Source organism: Corvus moneduloides, chromosome 8, assembly GCF_009650955.1.
Source record: "Corvus moneduloides isolate bCorMon1 chromosome 8, bCorMon1.pri, whole genome shotgun sequence".
Lineage (NCBI taxonomy): Eukaryota > Metazoa > Chordata > Aves > Passeriformes > Corvidae > Corvus > Corvus moneduloides.
The window spans coordinates 14,248,551-14,263,822 of NC_045483.1; the positions used below are offsets into that span (position 1 = coordinate 14,248,551).

The 15,272-nt window shown below is 61.3% G+C and overlaps 2 protein-coding genes across 3 annotated transcripts; one reads left to right on the forward strand and one right to left on the reverse strand.

Annotated features, from left to right (window-relative positions):
• Nucleotides 1–552: 552 nt before the first annotated feature.
• SFRP5 (secreted frizzled related protein 5) lies at nucleotides 553–3,507 on the reverse strand. The gene is made up of 3 exons (XM_032116923.1): nucleotides 2,865–3,507; nucleotides 2,110–2,187; nucleotides 553–1,714 (listed from the first exon to the last, which is right to left on the reverse strand). Exons 1-3 carry the CDS (start codon nucleotides 3,394–3,396, stop codon nucleotides 1,374–1,376), a joined length of 951 nt encoding a protein of 316 aa, XP_031972814.1. The 5' UTR covers nucleotides 3,397–3,507; the 3' UTR covers nucleotides 553–1,373.
• A 2,128-nt stretch (nucleotides 3,508–5,635) lies between these two features.
• On the forward strand, nucleotides 5,636–15,268 carry GOLGA7B (golgin A7 family member B). Of its 2 annotated transcripts, none has more exons than XM_032116727.1 (5): nucleotides 5,636–5,707; nucleotides 12,758–12,883; nucleotides 13,276–13,428; nucleotides 13,566–13,667; nucleotides 13,782–15,268. In XM_032116727.1, the coding sequence occupies exons 1-5, from the start codon at nucleotides 5,651–5,653 to the stop codon at nucleotides 13,878–13,880; spliced, it is 537 nt and encodes a 178-aa protein (XP_031972618.1). In that variant the 5' UTR covers nucleotides 5,636–5,650; the 3' UTR covers nucleotides 13,881–15,268. The 2 variants fall into 2 exon arrangements, with proteins under 2 accessions (XP_031972618.1, XP_031972616.1); XM_032116725.1 differs by lacking the exon at nucleotides 5,636–5,707 and adding an exon at nucleotides 11,580–11,691.
• The last annotated feature ends 4 nt before the right edge of the window (nucleotides 15,269–15,272 follow it).

A 15,272-nucleotide genomic window follows, 5' to 3' on the forward strand; every position in this document is an offset into this window, starting at 1 on the left:
GGGAGGTCTGGCAGCCGAGCAGGGCTGGCAGGGAGCTGCAGACAGGGCTTTCAGATGAGACAGTGTGGGGAGGACAGGGTTGGAGGCTGCCTGGTCCAGTATCTGCCCCCTATGATGCTCAGTGCCACGCTTCTCACAAGTGCTGCGAGCTCCCAGACCATGGATTTATTCCCTGGGGTGACAAAGGAAGAAACTTCCCTGGCAAACATTGTCAGACCCAGCTGTGGAGCTCCAGGAGCAGTGACAGCCTTGTCCCCCCATCTTATTCATCTCAATGCCCTCCCGGGCTCCCTGGAGTGGCAGGGGTGCCTGAGTCTCCAGTGATGCCTGTGACCACTAGGAACCACATCTCTTGGCTTGGCTGGACTGCCCACGTTCAGGGTCTGGGCTCAGCACCTGAAGTGGGGCTAGAGCCAGATCCTGGGGTGACCTTGCTCCCTCAGGCTGCTTCACCCCGTGGGCAGGATTGGGACCCCCCTCCCATTCTTCTGGGGTCCCTGAGGGAGCCCCAGGGGACTCTTACCCATGAACTGCAGTGAGCTGCACACAGACTTCTCTGAGGTGGAATAATTTACTGTGGTGTGGATGGGCAAGGGATGCGTGGGCTGGGTCACAGCAGGGGTGTGTGCGAGGGATGCAGCAGGGCTGGTCTGGGGGGCTTGGAGGTGGACCCCCCTCACACACTGAGCCATGTGGTGTGGGGAGTGGGGGAGCCCAGGAAGGGGTTGTGCTGGTCTGGGCACTTGGTCTTGAAGGGGACAGTCAGTGGGGACAGAGGGGCAGGAGGGACCTGCCTGGGCTGGGCTGGGTCTCTGCGAGGGTGAGATAATCCAGGGCTGGGTCTGAGCTTCAGGTGAGGGCATGGGTTGGTGGGCTGGAATAGGGACTGGGGGGCTGAGGGTCTGGGGCATGTCATGAGGGAGCTGGGCAAAGGACATGGGTGCAGGGTAGGGGTCCCAGGTGTAGCCAAGAGGGCCAAGCAGGGATCCTAAATGAAAGCAAGGGTCTCTGGGCTTCTGGGCAGGGAACCCGGGAGTAGACAAGGGTCTCCAGTGCAGACCAGGGCTCACAAACGTGCAGAACAAGGGTCCTGGGTCCAGACTAAACTCCTGGGCAGGGGCAGGGGTCTTTGGAGCAGAACAGGGGTGCCAGGGGTGCAGAGCAGGGCTCTCAGGAGGAGGCAGGGGTCTTGGCTGTGGATCAGGGCTCCCACAAATGCAGCAGGGAATCCTGTGGGTGCAGAGCCGGATTCTGAGGCACAACCGAGGGGCTGAGGTGAGCACAGCTGGGCTCCTGGGGTGCAGCCAGGGAAGCCAGGGGTGTGATGTTGGGCCAGTGCAGGAGTCCTAGAAAAGGGCAGGGTGGGAAAAGCCCTAGTGCTGCCCAGCCCCATAGAGCAGGGGGTGGTAGAGGGGGCAAGGGTAGGAGAACATGAACTTGACTGCAAACTTCATCTCCTTGTTGTGCTTCTGCCAGGGATAGATGGCCAGGAGCAGCAGGCGGCTGCCCACCTTGCGGCCCATGACCAGGAAACTGCCACTGAGGCTGTCAAGCTGGGGGCAGGGGCAGGCACCCGCGTTCCTCATGTGCAGCACCATCTTCTTGGTGTCCTTGCGCTTCAGTGGGCCCAGTTTCAGCACCTTCTTCTTCTGGGCAGCCACCAGCCGCCGCTCCCCGTTCTCCTCCGTCATCTCCTTGATGCGCATTTTCACCACTGTGTGGGGCAGCCATGGGGCACGGTTGGGGGAGGGGAGCACAGCTGTGGTTCTGGGGAGGGGAGGGTCTAGGCCAGGCACCTGTGCAGGACATCCCTGGGGTGGGTCTCTGGGGAAGTTACTGTGTGGGGAGGGCAAAGGGGTTACTGGGGGGGGTCCAGCAGAGGCCCCCAGTGGTCCTCCCAAATGTCCCACTCTGCCTGTCCCCCCACCAATGTCTTCTCCTGTGGTGCACTCATCCCATGCACGAAGGGTCCAAGGGAATGGCTCAGGGGTCTCCCATGGGGCTGTCCCCCTACAACCCCACCCTCTGGCCAGCTCCCGCCCCAGCTGTCAGACCTAGGGGAGGCAGACCCTTGTCCAGGGGGGTGGCGAAGAAGACCCCGGCACTCACCAAAGTCACTGGAGCACATCTGCTCCATCATGCCATCCGCCTTGTGCTCCATCTCACACTGGGTGCAGATCTTGGACACTGCAGTGAAAGACCAATCACTGTCACAGCTTCCTGCTGCTGATACTTGTCACCTGGGCCAGCTCCTCGGGGACATGTGGGTAGAGCCCAGCAGCTCCTCTGCTCCCTAGGTAGCTGTGCTGGGGTGATGTGGGGAGGCACAGAGCACCTCACTTGCCAGGGTCATCCCCCAGGAGGGGAAGAGATATGGGGACACCCTCCCATCAGATGCTGGCACTTGGAAGCACAGCAACAGCAAGGGTGGCCCCAGTTGTCACAGCCCTGATCCTGACCCTGGGCTACCTTTGGGTGATGTCCCCTCTCCTGCCTGAGGGGACAGCCACCCTGCAGCAGCAGCGGGGGGCTGAGACCCACAGGTGCAGCTTGCTCTCTGCAGCTGACATGGGACCCAATGGGAGGAGAGGGACACAGCACTGCGGCAGATCCGCCAGTGGCTCCCACCTCATCCCATGTTCTTCCTTATCCCGGGACAGCTCTGTGCAGGCAGCTGGGAGCCCAGTGTTCCTAGGCAATGAGTGGTGCCCAGACAAAGCTGATACTGTGCCCACTCCCACCCTGTTGCAGACAGAGTCCTTGGCCACCACCAGTGTCCTGGGCTGGGCTTTGAGCAATGAAGGGATGGGTGTGCAGGGGCTCCACATGCATTCCCATCCCGTTACAGCACCCTTCCCACTTACCTGGTGGCGGCGTGGCTTTGCTGTTTCCAAACTGGACGGCGATGCAGAGCTCGTGGTCAGAGGGGAACTTGCCACAGTGCAGCATCTCAGGCCAGGGGAAGCCGTAGGACTCCATGACAGGGGCGCAGGAGTCACGCACCACCTCACAGAGGGAGCGGCAGGGGTAGACGGGCCGGTCAAGGCAGACAGGGGCGAAGAGGGAGCACAAGAAGAGCTGGGTATCGGTGTGGCACTGCTTGGCGAGCAGGGGTACCCAGCTGCCAGCCTGCTGCTTGGCTTCGGCCATGGTCTCGTGCTCCAGCAGGTTGGGCAGCCGCATGCGCTTGTAGCCCACGTCGCGGCAGAGCTGCATGTCGGGCGGGATGTCGAGGCACTGCGGCTCCCGCCCGTAGAAGCGCCCGTGGGGCTGGCTCTCGGGCTGCCACCCGTAGTAGTCGTAGTGCTGCCCGCCGCCCAGGGACCCTGCCAGCGCCAGCGCCAGGGCCAGCAGCGCCGTGCCCCGGGACCCCGGGGGGCTGCCCGCCTGCGGCATCGCCGCCGCTGCCTGCCTGCCGCTGCCGAGCGGGACGGGAGCGTGGCTCGGCACCCTGCCTGCTCCCTTAGCGCCTCCCACGCTCGCTGCCCTTTCTAAGGAGGTTGGAGACCTCGCTGGCAGCCAATCTGCTCTGCCTGCTGGGCCCCCCGGGGCTGGCCCCCGGCTCCCCCTAGTCTGCCCGCACCGCTGCCACCTCCAGCCCTCCCTCCCCTCCCTCCCCGGCGCATGGTGCTCCATGCCCCTCGCCCTCCCAGGGAGCCCCCTGGCATGCACCCCCCCAGCCCGCCCTGGCTCTGTGTGCCCCTGGGGTGATGCTTTCTAGGAGGGCTGGCTCGCCTGTCCCATGGCGATGTGTTGTTCCCCCGTTATTCACCAGTCTCACTGCCCCCATCCCACCTGGCACCCCACAGGCATGCTCTGTCACGGGGCAGGGGACCCTGGTTCCTAGCCTATGCCACTCCATTCCCCACTCTTTTCTCCCAAAACAATACGCTTGGGATGCTGGGGTTTAAGGAAGAGGACATCCCGGAAGGTTCAATGCTGCAGCCCTGGGAGGGCTGGTGTACCCAGGTGCCAGGTGTGCCATCAACGCCAAGGCAACGCCATGGGCATGGGGTCCTTACTCCTCATGGATGGCTCTGCCAGCATGCACCTCGGGCAGTCCATGTCCTGCTGGCACAGGCACAGCTGGGATTACACCTACCAGCAAAGGGCTTGCACCCAGGCTCTGCCAGTGCTCAGGTTGTGGGCAAAGCTAGAGCCCAAGCAGTGGGAGGGTCCTGCCCAGACAACATTCCCCCATTCCCTTGGAGATGAGGGGTGCAAGTCTTAAGACCCCATTAGAAATCCATTTGTCTCCAGGGGTTATCTGGGGCACCCCTCCCTTTCCTATAATCGATGCCCCTGCCTGGCCAACGGGCTTTGGGCTGCCGCTGGCCCCTGCCCACCGGATAAGGCACCTCTGTTAATGGGCGATAGAGCAAACAGTCCAGTGCAGGCAGTGATAGCAGCTGCTCTTTGCCCTGGGCTGGGGGCAGGGACTGTCCCCCCAGCCCTGGCGGGGTCCATCTGCTTCAGGGCAATGCTGGGAACCTCAGCTGCACAACCTGCCTTTACCTATAGCCTGCCTGCCCTGCCCATGCCCTCTGTGCTGGGCTCAGCACCCACCACTGCATCAGCCAGTGATGCTTGCTCCAGCCCGAGGATGGGCTGGGTTCATCCCACCCCAACCAAGCCCCGGAGATGGCACCATTAATGTGTAACTGCCAGGGAGCCCGATAAGATACAGCAGCCTGTTATCAGGGCTGCCTGGTAGCAGGAGGGAGGGTGATGGAGGCATCAGGCTGTCACGGCAGGACTAAGATTGTCTGGAGATAAATGCTGATAGAAAATAGCTAATCCGTGATGGATGGGTTTGGGCAGGGTGTAATTGCCTTGGGAACTGGGCTGGGAAGGGGCTGGTGAGGCCTGGGAGCAGGAATGGGGAGGTGGAGGCAGAGGGAGGCTGGGTGTGCAGGGTGGAGCTGCCAGCGTGTGGATGCTGAGCATGGTCACGGGTGTGCCACGTCCCTGGGCTGTTCCCGTGGCACTGCCAGCACTGTCCTGCTCTTGACCATGGACCTGTTCCTGGCTCTCAGCCTGCCCTGTCCCACAGCCCAGTCTGGTGTCTACCTCCCCAGTCCCTCCCAGGAAGGTCTTGGGGGTGCTGAGCACTCCGGGGCAGCTGGCACCCCACCAGATGCAGGTGAGAGGGCTGGCGAGGCTGGGGCTGAGGAAGGGTCTCCCTGCCAGCTGACCCAGTCCCTTTGTCTGTAATGATGCCTTCATTGGAGCCTGGAGTCACCTCCTGGCCGTGCTGCAGGGCTGGCCCCAGAAGAGTGGTGTCTGTCCCCTGCTCCTCCCTGTGGGGTGTCCTGGCAGCCTTATCTCCGAGCTGAGACTGTGCCTATGCTCTGGGGAGTCCCTGCTGCACTCGCACTGCTTCCTTAACCCTTTCCCACTCAGGATGCCCCAGGGAACGTAGATCTGGGCTGTACCCCAGAGAAGGGGATGGACCCAAGACAGCTGGAGCTGGCACCCTTCCCTGCGTCTTGTCTGTGCAGGCTGCTCCAGGGCCCACATCCCTGTTCTGCACCCATGCAACTGTCTGTGAGACTGACACCTGCTCCTGTCACTCCAGAAAGCTGGCTGTGCCACCTCTTGTGTCACTGCTTGTGCCACTTGTCACAGCAGTGAGACCAGAAGCGGGGCCATGGGGACTGCCACCTCTGCGGTGGAGACCTCAGGGACAGCCAGCCAGGGTGGCATGGTAAGAGCACATCTCCTGGGGGTGCTCCCTCAACATTTCGGACCCTCCCTGTGGAGGACCCGTGCCTGGTTGTAGCACAGAGCAGAGCTGAGCCAGGGCAGTAGGAGGCTCCCGAGAAATGAGAAGCTGAGCAGGGTTCCGGCCACTTCCTTCCATCCTTGTGTCCCACTCTCCTGCCGCAGCTTTGGGTACTACCGACCTTGTTTCTGTCAGCAGAGATGCATCTCCTGGGTCTGGGTGGATGGGCTGAGCGGGCTGGGTGGGCTCCCTCTCATCCTCCTCTTTTCCTATCCTTTCATCCTTCCTGTCCCACTGGTTCCTGGGCTGCAACAGTGCTGGGCATGGGCTGCACCCAGTGTGGAGCAGGGGCCTTTGGGAGAGGGATAGCGCACTGCGGCTGGCCATGCAGAGAGCCTCAGGAGGGGCTGGCACGCTGGGACTGTCCGTGCAGGGACACGTGTCCCACGGCGTCCAGCGGCTCCCAGGAGAGAGCACCCCGGCTGCGCGGCAGTGCTGGGCTGGCAGCACGGCTCCGGGGGGGTGGTCCTGCCTGGGAGAGGCCGCAGGAGGTTGGGGCATGACTGGGGCCACCGTGGGGTCGAGGTTGCCCGGGGGCAATGTGAGACCATCGGGGTGGGCAGTGGGGAGGGTCAGCAACTGCCGTGCACTTGCCCTGCGCCCACACACACTCCCGCTGTCCGGCAGCCCCAGGAATGTGCTGGCAGCGCTCCCGGCCCAGCTGCGGAGCCGAGGCTGCCCTGGCGCCCTCCCAGCCCCCACCCAGCACCTCCTGGCCCTGCCCAGTTCCTGCCAGCTTGCACACAGACCCTCCCTGTTCGCGGCCGGACGCCCCGATCCTGGCCCCCGGCGTTTGGTCCTGCTCAGCAGGGCAGGGAGGGGGCATGTCGCATGTGGGGATCCTCTGAGGAAGAGTCCCTTTCCCTCACAGCATGCCGCCATGCGTGGGGACCTTCTCTGCAGTGCTGTTTGTCCCTCTCCGCCCCACCACGTCTGCTCCCACCACAGCCCTTCCGCGGTATGGGAGCAATCCTCGCACAGTCCCTGCTCCCAGCTGGCACCTTTGCTAATGCCAGACCTTGGCACCTTGCTCTGAAACCACATCCTCCTCTGCTTGCCTGTGTGCAGGAGGATGCTGTCTCCCAGCTCCTGTGAACCCCCGTGGGATGTGCTGGGGGGCTGCCTCCACCCTCTGTGGGGGCTCCCAGTGCAATGGGGGCCCTAGAGCCACCCCTTCAGATGGACGCAGCTGGACTGAGGTGCCACAGAGGAGTGTCCACGCTTAGGGTGCCCAGTCTCTAGGGTCAGTGGCCCCAGTTTGGGGCACTCTCCACATCCTGCGTGAAGGGGCAGGCTGGGGCATTTGGAGCTGTTTTCCAGAGGCTCACAGTGTGGGCCCCACGTCCCCGTCCCTCTTCCCTCCCAGGCGCACACACCTGGGATCTCTCAGGAAAGGTTATCAGTGAATCACGCTGTGTTTGTGCCTCCCAAATGTCACCGTTGTCCTCACTTGGGATGGTGAGCTCATGCTCCCCACCATTATGAAAGCACTTCCAGTGCTGGGAGAAACAGCTGCCAGGCCCTTCTGTGGCCCCTTTGAAGCAGAGCTGGAGCTGCTGACAGCTCTGACAGGCAGTGGGTGCAGGATGCAGCCCCAGGAGTTGATCCCAGGCTGGTTGCAGGGCTCCAGCTGTCCTCCATGGCCCCTGATCATCCTTCTTGTACTGGAGGGAGGGTTGAGATGCTGGGATGAGGTGCGGCACCAGGGACACAGCAGGGACACCCCCTGGTCCCGGTCTGGGAGCCAAGCGCAGGGGTTGGAGCAGGGGCACTGCTGGGCCATGCCTGCTGTGGTGTGATGGGCACAGGCACACTGTCTGTTGAGGGCTGGCCATAGGGGTACCAAGTGTACCCCATGTCTGTCCCATGGGGCCAGGGGCAGGGTCTCTGGGAGGTCAGCCAGGGCCTGGGGCAGATATCTGCGGGGTCTGTCTGCAAGACAGGTCAGAGCTGCCTCACTCCAGGTGCAAAGGAAGAGCCAGGCAGAGGAGTAAAGGCAGCTCTCGCACCAGCCATGCCCATCCCTGCTTCTGGGCAGCCTGAAAAATCACCCCTTTGGGCTGAGCAGATGGAGCAGAAGTGTCAGAGCCCTGCCAGTCCTGATGCCTTTTTCCTGATTTTAGAATTAAGAGTTAGATACAGTTAAAGGATAAAAGGGTTTTTATTTGGGTTTTTAATAAGGATTTTTATGGTGTAACAGTTCGTTAAGGTAGAATACGTTGAAATGTGTATTTATGTTATATTGTGTATATAATTTTAAAGACTTTGTAAATTAGTATATTTGACAAAGATGTTTTAATGAGAGGTTTAAATGAATGGTGTGACATTTCTTTATTCTAAAGTATTTTTTTTTCAGATGGGTTTAATTTTAGTTTATAGGATATGTTTTAGAGAGGATTTTGATTTTTTAAGATAGTGTAAGGTTTTTTGGTTTTTAATTGTGAGATTTAGGATGTTTGTTTTTTTGGCTTAGTAGAATATTAGGACTATGCTAAGATAGTAGGTTTAAAGAATTCTAAGTATGTATGTTAAGGATACTGAGAATACATAAAAGGTATATAAAAAGAAAAGGCAAAAAATCATCATGGCATCAGTCTCCCTCACAGTGCAGGGGTCTGGGGAGGGGAGCAGGGCCATGCTGCACATTGGGGCTGCCCCGAGCTGCTGCTGTCCCTGCTCCTACTGCCTGGGATTCCATTGGCTATGCCAGCCCCCTCCACCTCTGACCTGCCCTGCTGGAAGCCATAGCGCAGCGTGGCGTGGCGTGGCATAACACCAGCCTGCTCCTTCTGCACGGAAACCAGCAGGGTCTGTCCCTGCTCTGGCTGAAACTGGAAAGCCCATGACGCCACACCCTGCACCGGGGAGCTGGCAGACCCCAGTGAGCTCTGGAGATGCCAGGGTCTGCAGGCACTACAGGTGGGGCCAGGTTCTTTGTGGTGATGGGGAATGCTTTGGGACAGGTCCGTGTCCTGCTTGCCACTGGACAAGACTTGGTCCTGGGGAGTATGGCTGGCAGAAGGTGGCTCCCTGTGGTGGGGTGATGTCCCACCAAAGGATACTCCTCAACACATGCAGACACCAGGTCCATGGCCTGTGAGGCATATGGAGGCCAGAACTGAGGGTCCTGTGCTGGGCTCTGTTTGTGTAGCCAGAAGAGACGACCCTGGGGCAACACTACAGGATGCAGGATGATGGGCAGAGCCTGGGGTGGTAGGGGGAGCTGATCCCCCCGCTGCTCTCGGCCCCTCACTGCAGCATAGAACAGCAAACTTCATCTCCTGGCAGGCACAGTATTGCCATGGCAACCGGCAGGACCTGCCAGGCGGGCAGGCGAGCACTGACGTGGCAGTGGCATGCAGCACGGGAAGGAGATGGGATGCAGGGTCTGGGTTTGGGGACATCTGAGGACAGGCTTAGGTGTGTGAGTACATGGCATGTGCACCTGGGCGTGTGCCTGGGGTGCATGGGGTGCGCAGGCAGATGTGGGCATCCGAGTGCATGCACGAGTGCCTGTGCCAGTGTGCATGCACGTGTTTGGGTGCATGGGAGACTTCACACACCACCCTCTCAAGGGGCGTTCTTTGGTTTTGTGGCACTGTCAGAGCAGGGTGTACCTCACTGCTCTGCAGTGTGTTCTGAACCATGGGAGCAGCAGCTTTCCCCAAAAGCCATGGGATCCATGGCTTTGTGTCTGTGAGGAACACGAGCCCTCCAACTGGGGTCCCTGACTGCACGTGTCCTTTGGTCCCTTGGTCACAAACCCTGCCATGCTCCAGACAAAGGGGGCTGCCCACCAACCACCCCAGGGCCCTACCTCCATTTGCTCTGCCCAAAGCCTGGGCTGGTGCTCATGGCAGGGAGCAGGAGTCAGACAGAGCTACCCCTGTGCTACAGGCAGCAGGCTGTGCTGTGTTAGCTGCGTTCACTGTGTTAGCTGTGTGTGTTAGCTGTGTCACCTGTGTGTGTGAGCTGTGTTAGCTGTGTGTTAGCTGTGTGTGAGCTGTTAGCTGTGTGTGTTAGCTGTGTTAGCTGTGTGTGAGCTGTGTTAGCTGTGTGTGTGTTGTGTCTGTTAGCTGTGTCTGTTAGCTGTCTGTTAGCTGTGTGTGAGCTGTGTGTGTTAGCTGTGTGTGTAAGCTGTGTGTGAGCTGTGTTAGCTGTGTGTTAGCTGTGTGTTAGCTGTGTGTGTTAGCTGTGTGTGTAAGCTCTGTGTGAGCTGTGTTAGCTGTGTGTGTAAGCTGTGTGTGAGCTGTGTTAGCTGTGTGTTAGCTGTGTGTTAGCTGTGTGTGTTAGCTGTGTGTGTAAGCTCTGTGTGAGCTGTGTTAGCTGTGTGTGTAAGCTGTGTGTGAGCTGTGTTAGCTGTGTGTTAGCTGTGTGTGTTAGCTGTGTGTGTAAGCTCTGTGTGAGCTGTGTTAGCTGTGTGTGTAAGCTGTGTGTGAGCTGTGTTAGCTGTGTGTTAGCTGTGTGTGTTAGCTGTGTGTGTTAGCTGTGTGTGTAAGCTGTGTAAGCTGTGTGTGAGCTGTGTTAGCTGTGTGTGTTAGCTGTGTGTTAGCTGTGTGTGAGCTGTGTTGTGTGTGTTAGCTGTGCGTGAGCTGTGTTAGCTGTGTGTGTTAGCTGTGTTAGCTGTGTTAGCTGTGTGTGTTAGCTGTGTTAACTGTGTGGTAGATGTGTGTTAGCTGTGTGTGAGCTGTGTTGTGTGTGTTAGCTGTGTTAGCTGTGTGTGAGCTGTGTTAGCTCTGTGTGTTAGCTGTGTGTTAGCTGTGTGTGTTAGCTGTGTTAGCTGTGTGTGTTAGCTGTGTGTGTTAGCTGTGTGTTAGCTGTGTTAGCTGTGTGTGAGCTGTGTTAGCTGTGTGTTAGCTGTGTTAGCTGTGTTAGCTGTGTGTGAGCTGTGTTAGCTGTGTGTGTTAGCTGTGTGTTAGCTGTGTGTGTTAGCTGTGTTAGCTGTGTGTGTTAGCTGTGTGTGTTAGCTGTGTTAACTGTGTGGTAGATGTGTGTTAGCTGTGTCAGCTGCATTTTAGCTGTGTTAGCCGTGTTCGCTGACAGAGCAGACGTTCCGGCAGGGCCCCGCTCTGCCTCCAGCATTGCCCAGGTGTTGAGGGCAGCGCTGGCTGCTCTCCTGCCTGCTGAGGGCCCTGTGCCCAGCTACTGCATCCCTCGCCCCACCACAGCCCCAGCTGGGAGGCCCCCTTCTTCGCCTCTCGGGAGAGCCTCTGTTCCCCCCCGTTTGGCATTTCTCCGGCTCTAATTGAGCTGTCAATGGGCAGAGATAACAGGGAATTCGTTAGCTCTGCTCTTTGATGTTTGCCCGTGCTCTGATCGCAGCACCAGCTGCAACTCCTTCGAAAACAAACAGCTTCAGACGAGGCCCCTTAGCACGGCGGTCTGCCAGCCCCACGGTCGACTCCCCAAATCCCTGCCGAGCCATCCCCACGGCCGCTCAGACCCTCTGTTACCTCCGGCAGCACGCCCTCGGCAGCCAAGTTTCTCCCCAGGGACCTACAGCCGCATCCCAAAGGTGTCCGGGCTGCGGCACTCGCCGTGCCAGACCCCCGGGACGCACGGCAGCAGCCCTCCCTCGCAGCCCCTCTCCGGGGCCCGCCCCGGGGCAGCCGGTACCGCCGTCCGCAGCAACGGGGCCGCGTCCTCCAGGGGCTCCGTGCCGGTGGCGGCAGGCGCCCATCCGCGGTGCCTCGGGGCGGGCCGCGCGGACCGGGCGGCTGCGCACACGGGGCGGCCGGGCCCGCCTCCGCCTCCCGGCTCGGCAGCACCGCGGACAGCGCCCGGCCCCGCGCGGCTCCGCACGGCCCCGGAGACGGCGCCGGTCCGGTCCGGTCCGGTCGGGTCCGGTCCCCCCGGCACGGCACGGCACAGCCCGGCCCGGTGCCCGCCGCGTCATGGCCACGGAGGTGGGTGCGGGCGGCACGGCGGGGGCACCTCGGCGGCGGCACCCCCGGGCCGGGCTGCGACGGAGCTCCCCCGCCCTGCGCTGCCTGGGCGCGGCGGGGACAGGGCTCCGTCCGCGTGGGGTGCGCTGGGGCGGGAGGACAGCGTGGAGCTGGGGTCCGTGGGGACAGGAGTGCGGGGCTGGGCGCTGCGAGGGCTCCGTGTGCACAGAAAGGCCGGTGGGGTGCTTGAAGGGGTGTGGGGGTGCAGGGTGGCTGCAGGGTGCCTTTGGTGAAGGGAGGAGCGTGTGTCTGGGTTGGGATGTGGGACTGGGGATTCCTCTCCCAGATGCCGTGGGTCGGACGCGGGACAGCGTCAGGCGGTCTGTGGGGCACAGAGCAGGGAGTAGCCCCATGTCACCCAGGGGAAGCGCAGGGAGGGGCCTAATGCCCGCCCTTGGCACAACCTGGCCCTCCCATCCCCTTCTCCAGCCACCAAAGCTGCCCCACAACCTGGAGCTCGGGGGCTGGCACGGGCTCTCACACCCCCTGGGGAGTCAGGGTTTAGCGCCTGCTGCCGGGGCTGCCAGTGCTTTTCATGAAGATGCCCCACTGCAGCCTGCCCACCTGCTGTGCCACTGTTGCAGCCCCGCTGCCCAGTCCCTGCTCCTGCTCGGCTTGCTCCCATCCTCCCGCCTGGGAGCTGTTGGGTTGGCTGTGTGCTGGGGCGCTGCTGGGGACAGGGGGCTGTCCCTTCCCCGGGCTGTGGCTCTTGCATGCAGGAGCCACTGGGGGTGAGCCCAGACACCAGCCCGGGGCGAGAGCACACGCACTCACCCTCACTCCGAGCAGGGGGGTGCCACAGCATCCTCCCCTTGCCACCGTCCTCCCCTCACCCCCGGCCTCACATCTCCAGCGCCAAGCTGTGCTCATGGCATGACACAGCCTGTGCAAGGGGCCCCCTGCCCCGGGCTGTGTGAGCCTGCAGCCCCTGACACTGGGGAATGGCGCTGCTCCCCAGGCCTCCAGCCCTCCGGCAGGGATGCCCAGCACCCCTGGCTTTAGCCCCTCTCTCACCCTTTGCCCCCAGGTGCACAGCCTGCAGGAGCTGCGGCGCAGCGCGTCCCTGGCCACCAAGGTCTTCGTGCAGCGGGATTACAGTGACGGGACCACATGCCAGTTCCAGACAAAGTTTCCCCCTGAGCTGGAGAGCCGGGTAGGGAGTCTGACAGATTGTCAGGGTAGGGGGGTGCCCTATGGCAGTGCCCTATGGAAGCTCAGAAGGAAGAAGGGTCTGAAGGTGTGGAGACTCATGGGGTATTGTATGGCCCTGGGCCAGCCAATGCTGCTGGGTGCATGAAATCACAGCTGCCTTGGCTGGTGTGCAAGAACTTTGGTGTTCCTGGGGACTGGGAGGCTCTGGTGAAGGCTGCAGGCTCAGTAGGTCTTGGTATGGGTGGGAGGTGGGCACGGGCCTGCAATTCGAGGCATCAACTGGGCAGGGAGGAGAGGGTTAAGTGCTCTCCAAGTCCCCTCAGGAATGGGGACAAGGCAATGCAGGGAGCCTGTCCCTGGCCAGACTCCTCTTCACCTTGGTTTCTGTCCTAGATTGAACGGCAACTTTTTGAGGAAACCGTGAAAACCCTAAACGGCTTCTATGCTGAGGCGGAGAAGATCGGGGGCAGCTCATACCTCGAGGGGTGCCTCGCCTGTGCCACTGCCTATTTCATCTTTCTCTGCATGGAGACACATTATGAGAAGGTGCTGAGGTGCAGGGGAGGGCTCAGGGATGGGCACAGCTGGCAGTGGGCACAGGGGTGTCATAGGCAGCATGGGACTGGAGGCCAGAGCAGACAGCAATGCTGGCAGGCCCTGAGTGTCCCTCCCTGTGCTGACAGGTCCTGAAGAAGATCTCCAAGTACATCCAGGACCAGAATGAGAAGATCTATGCGCCACGGGGGCTGCTGCTCACTGACCCCCTGGAGCGTGGCATGAGGGTCGTATCCTTTGGGCAGCGGGGTGCTTGGGGGATGGCAAGGGGTGAAGGGAGACCGGGCATGGGTGCTGGGCAATTGGGCTGGCACATGTCACTGATGATCCTTAGCAGGGCCCAGATCGAGATCTCCATCTACGAGGACCGGTGCAGCAGTGGCAGCTCCAGCAGCGGCAGCTCCAGCAGCAGCAGCGGCGGGGGCGGGGCGGGGGGCCGGTGACTGGCAGGGAGTCCCTGCAGGGACTCGTACTGCCGGGACAGTGGCCTCTCCGAGCTCCGCAGGCTGCACTACCAGAGCACCCGCTTCTGAGCCCAGGGAGAGCAGGAGGGGGAGGCCGGGGCTACCCGGTGGGGCTGCCCACCCCCGTCTGCTCTTTGTCCCCCGCAGTGGGTCTGCCCCTGCTCGGACCCGCTGTGGGCACGGACTGGTGCTGGGGCATCCCAGGTGCTTCCCACTGAGCCAAACTGTTGCCAAGGGGCTCCTACAGCCCTCCATGTGCTTGGTGCTACTGCCCCTGCCCCAAGCGAAAGGAGCTTGCCCTGCTACGGGCAGTCCCAGCTGGCAGTGTCCCTGTCGCCATGCACTGGGGAGCACTGGGACTGGCAAAGCCTCAGGCATTGCTAGGCGAGGGACGCACACTTAGCCCCACGCCCACAGACACTGACAGCATTTGCTGCACCCAATCCTTGGGGCACTCTGCTCTTGGTGCTGTGGTGTGGGCTCAGCTGCTGCTTGTCCACTGTTCAGGGGGCCTGGCAGAGCACTGGTGCCACTTCTTCTGCATGATGGACCATGCATTCACCCCGGCTCCACCCCACACACTGCCCCATTGCTGCTCCCCGGGCCCCCTCCCCCATCTGGCACGGCATCTTTGCCAGCAGCATCCTTCAGCACTGCCATGACACTGGGCACTTGCTTCTGCTCCCTGCATGACCTGCTGCCAGCCCCAGCTGGACCCAGGAATTTCTTCAGCCCAGTGTGCAGGGCAGGGAGGTGCAGTGCTGGGCATGATGCTGCCCCTGTGCCATGGGCCCTGGGCTCATTCATGGCCCAGCATAGTTGAGGCTGAGCTGTGGCATGGGTGAGGCAAGCTCCCTGCCCAGTCCTGGCAGAGCTTGCCTGTACCTGGCTGCCAGCAGCCCCCTGCCTCCTCTGCCCCATGACCTGCCCTAACGCAGGGAGGGTGCCCAGTGGAGCAGCTCCACAAGGACCCTTCCTCTCTCACTGCTGAGCCCTCCCCTGCCCACGTGTCCTGCATGCATCTGCCACCAGCACCCCAATTCTCAGCCTGGCCTGTAAGAGGGGACCTCGAGAGGCACCTGGGCCTGGCTGCAAGGTGTAGGGGTTCATGGTCCAGGGTCAGGTAAGGGGAAATAGGAGGGTCCCTGTCACATCCAGCACCCTGAGGAGAAGAATTCCTATCTGGGTGCAGGGCTGAACCGAGCTGGCATTTCTCTCCTGGGGATCTGGAGGGAGGACTCGCACCTGTAGGACTCCTTTTGGCTTGGTCATGACGTGTGTGTGGGGTGGCCCTGGCCTCAACGTTCCTGCTAGAGCCCCCCCTGCATGGAGACCTTCCTCAATAAACCCCATGCTTCTTCCCCCACTGCC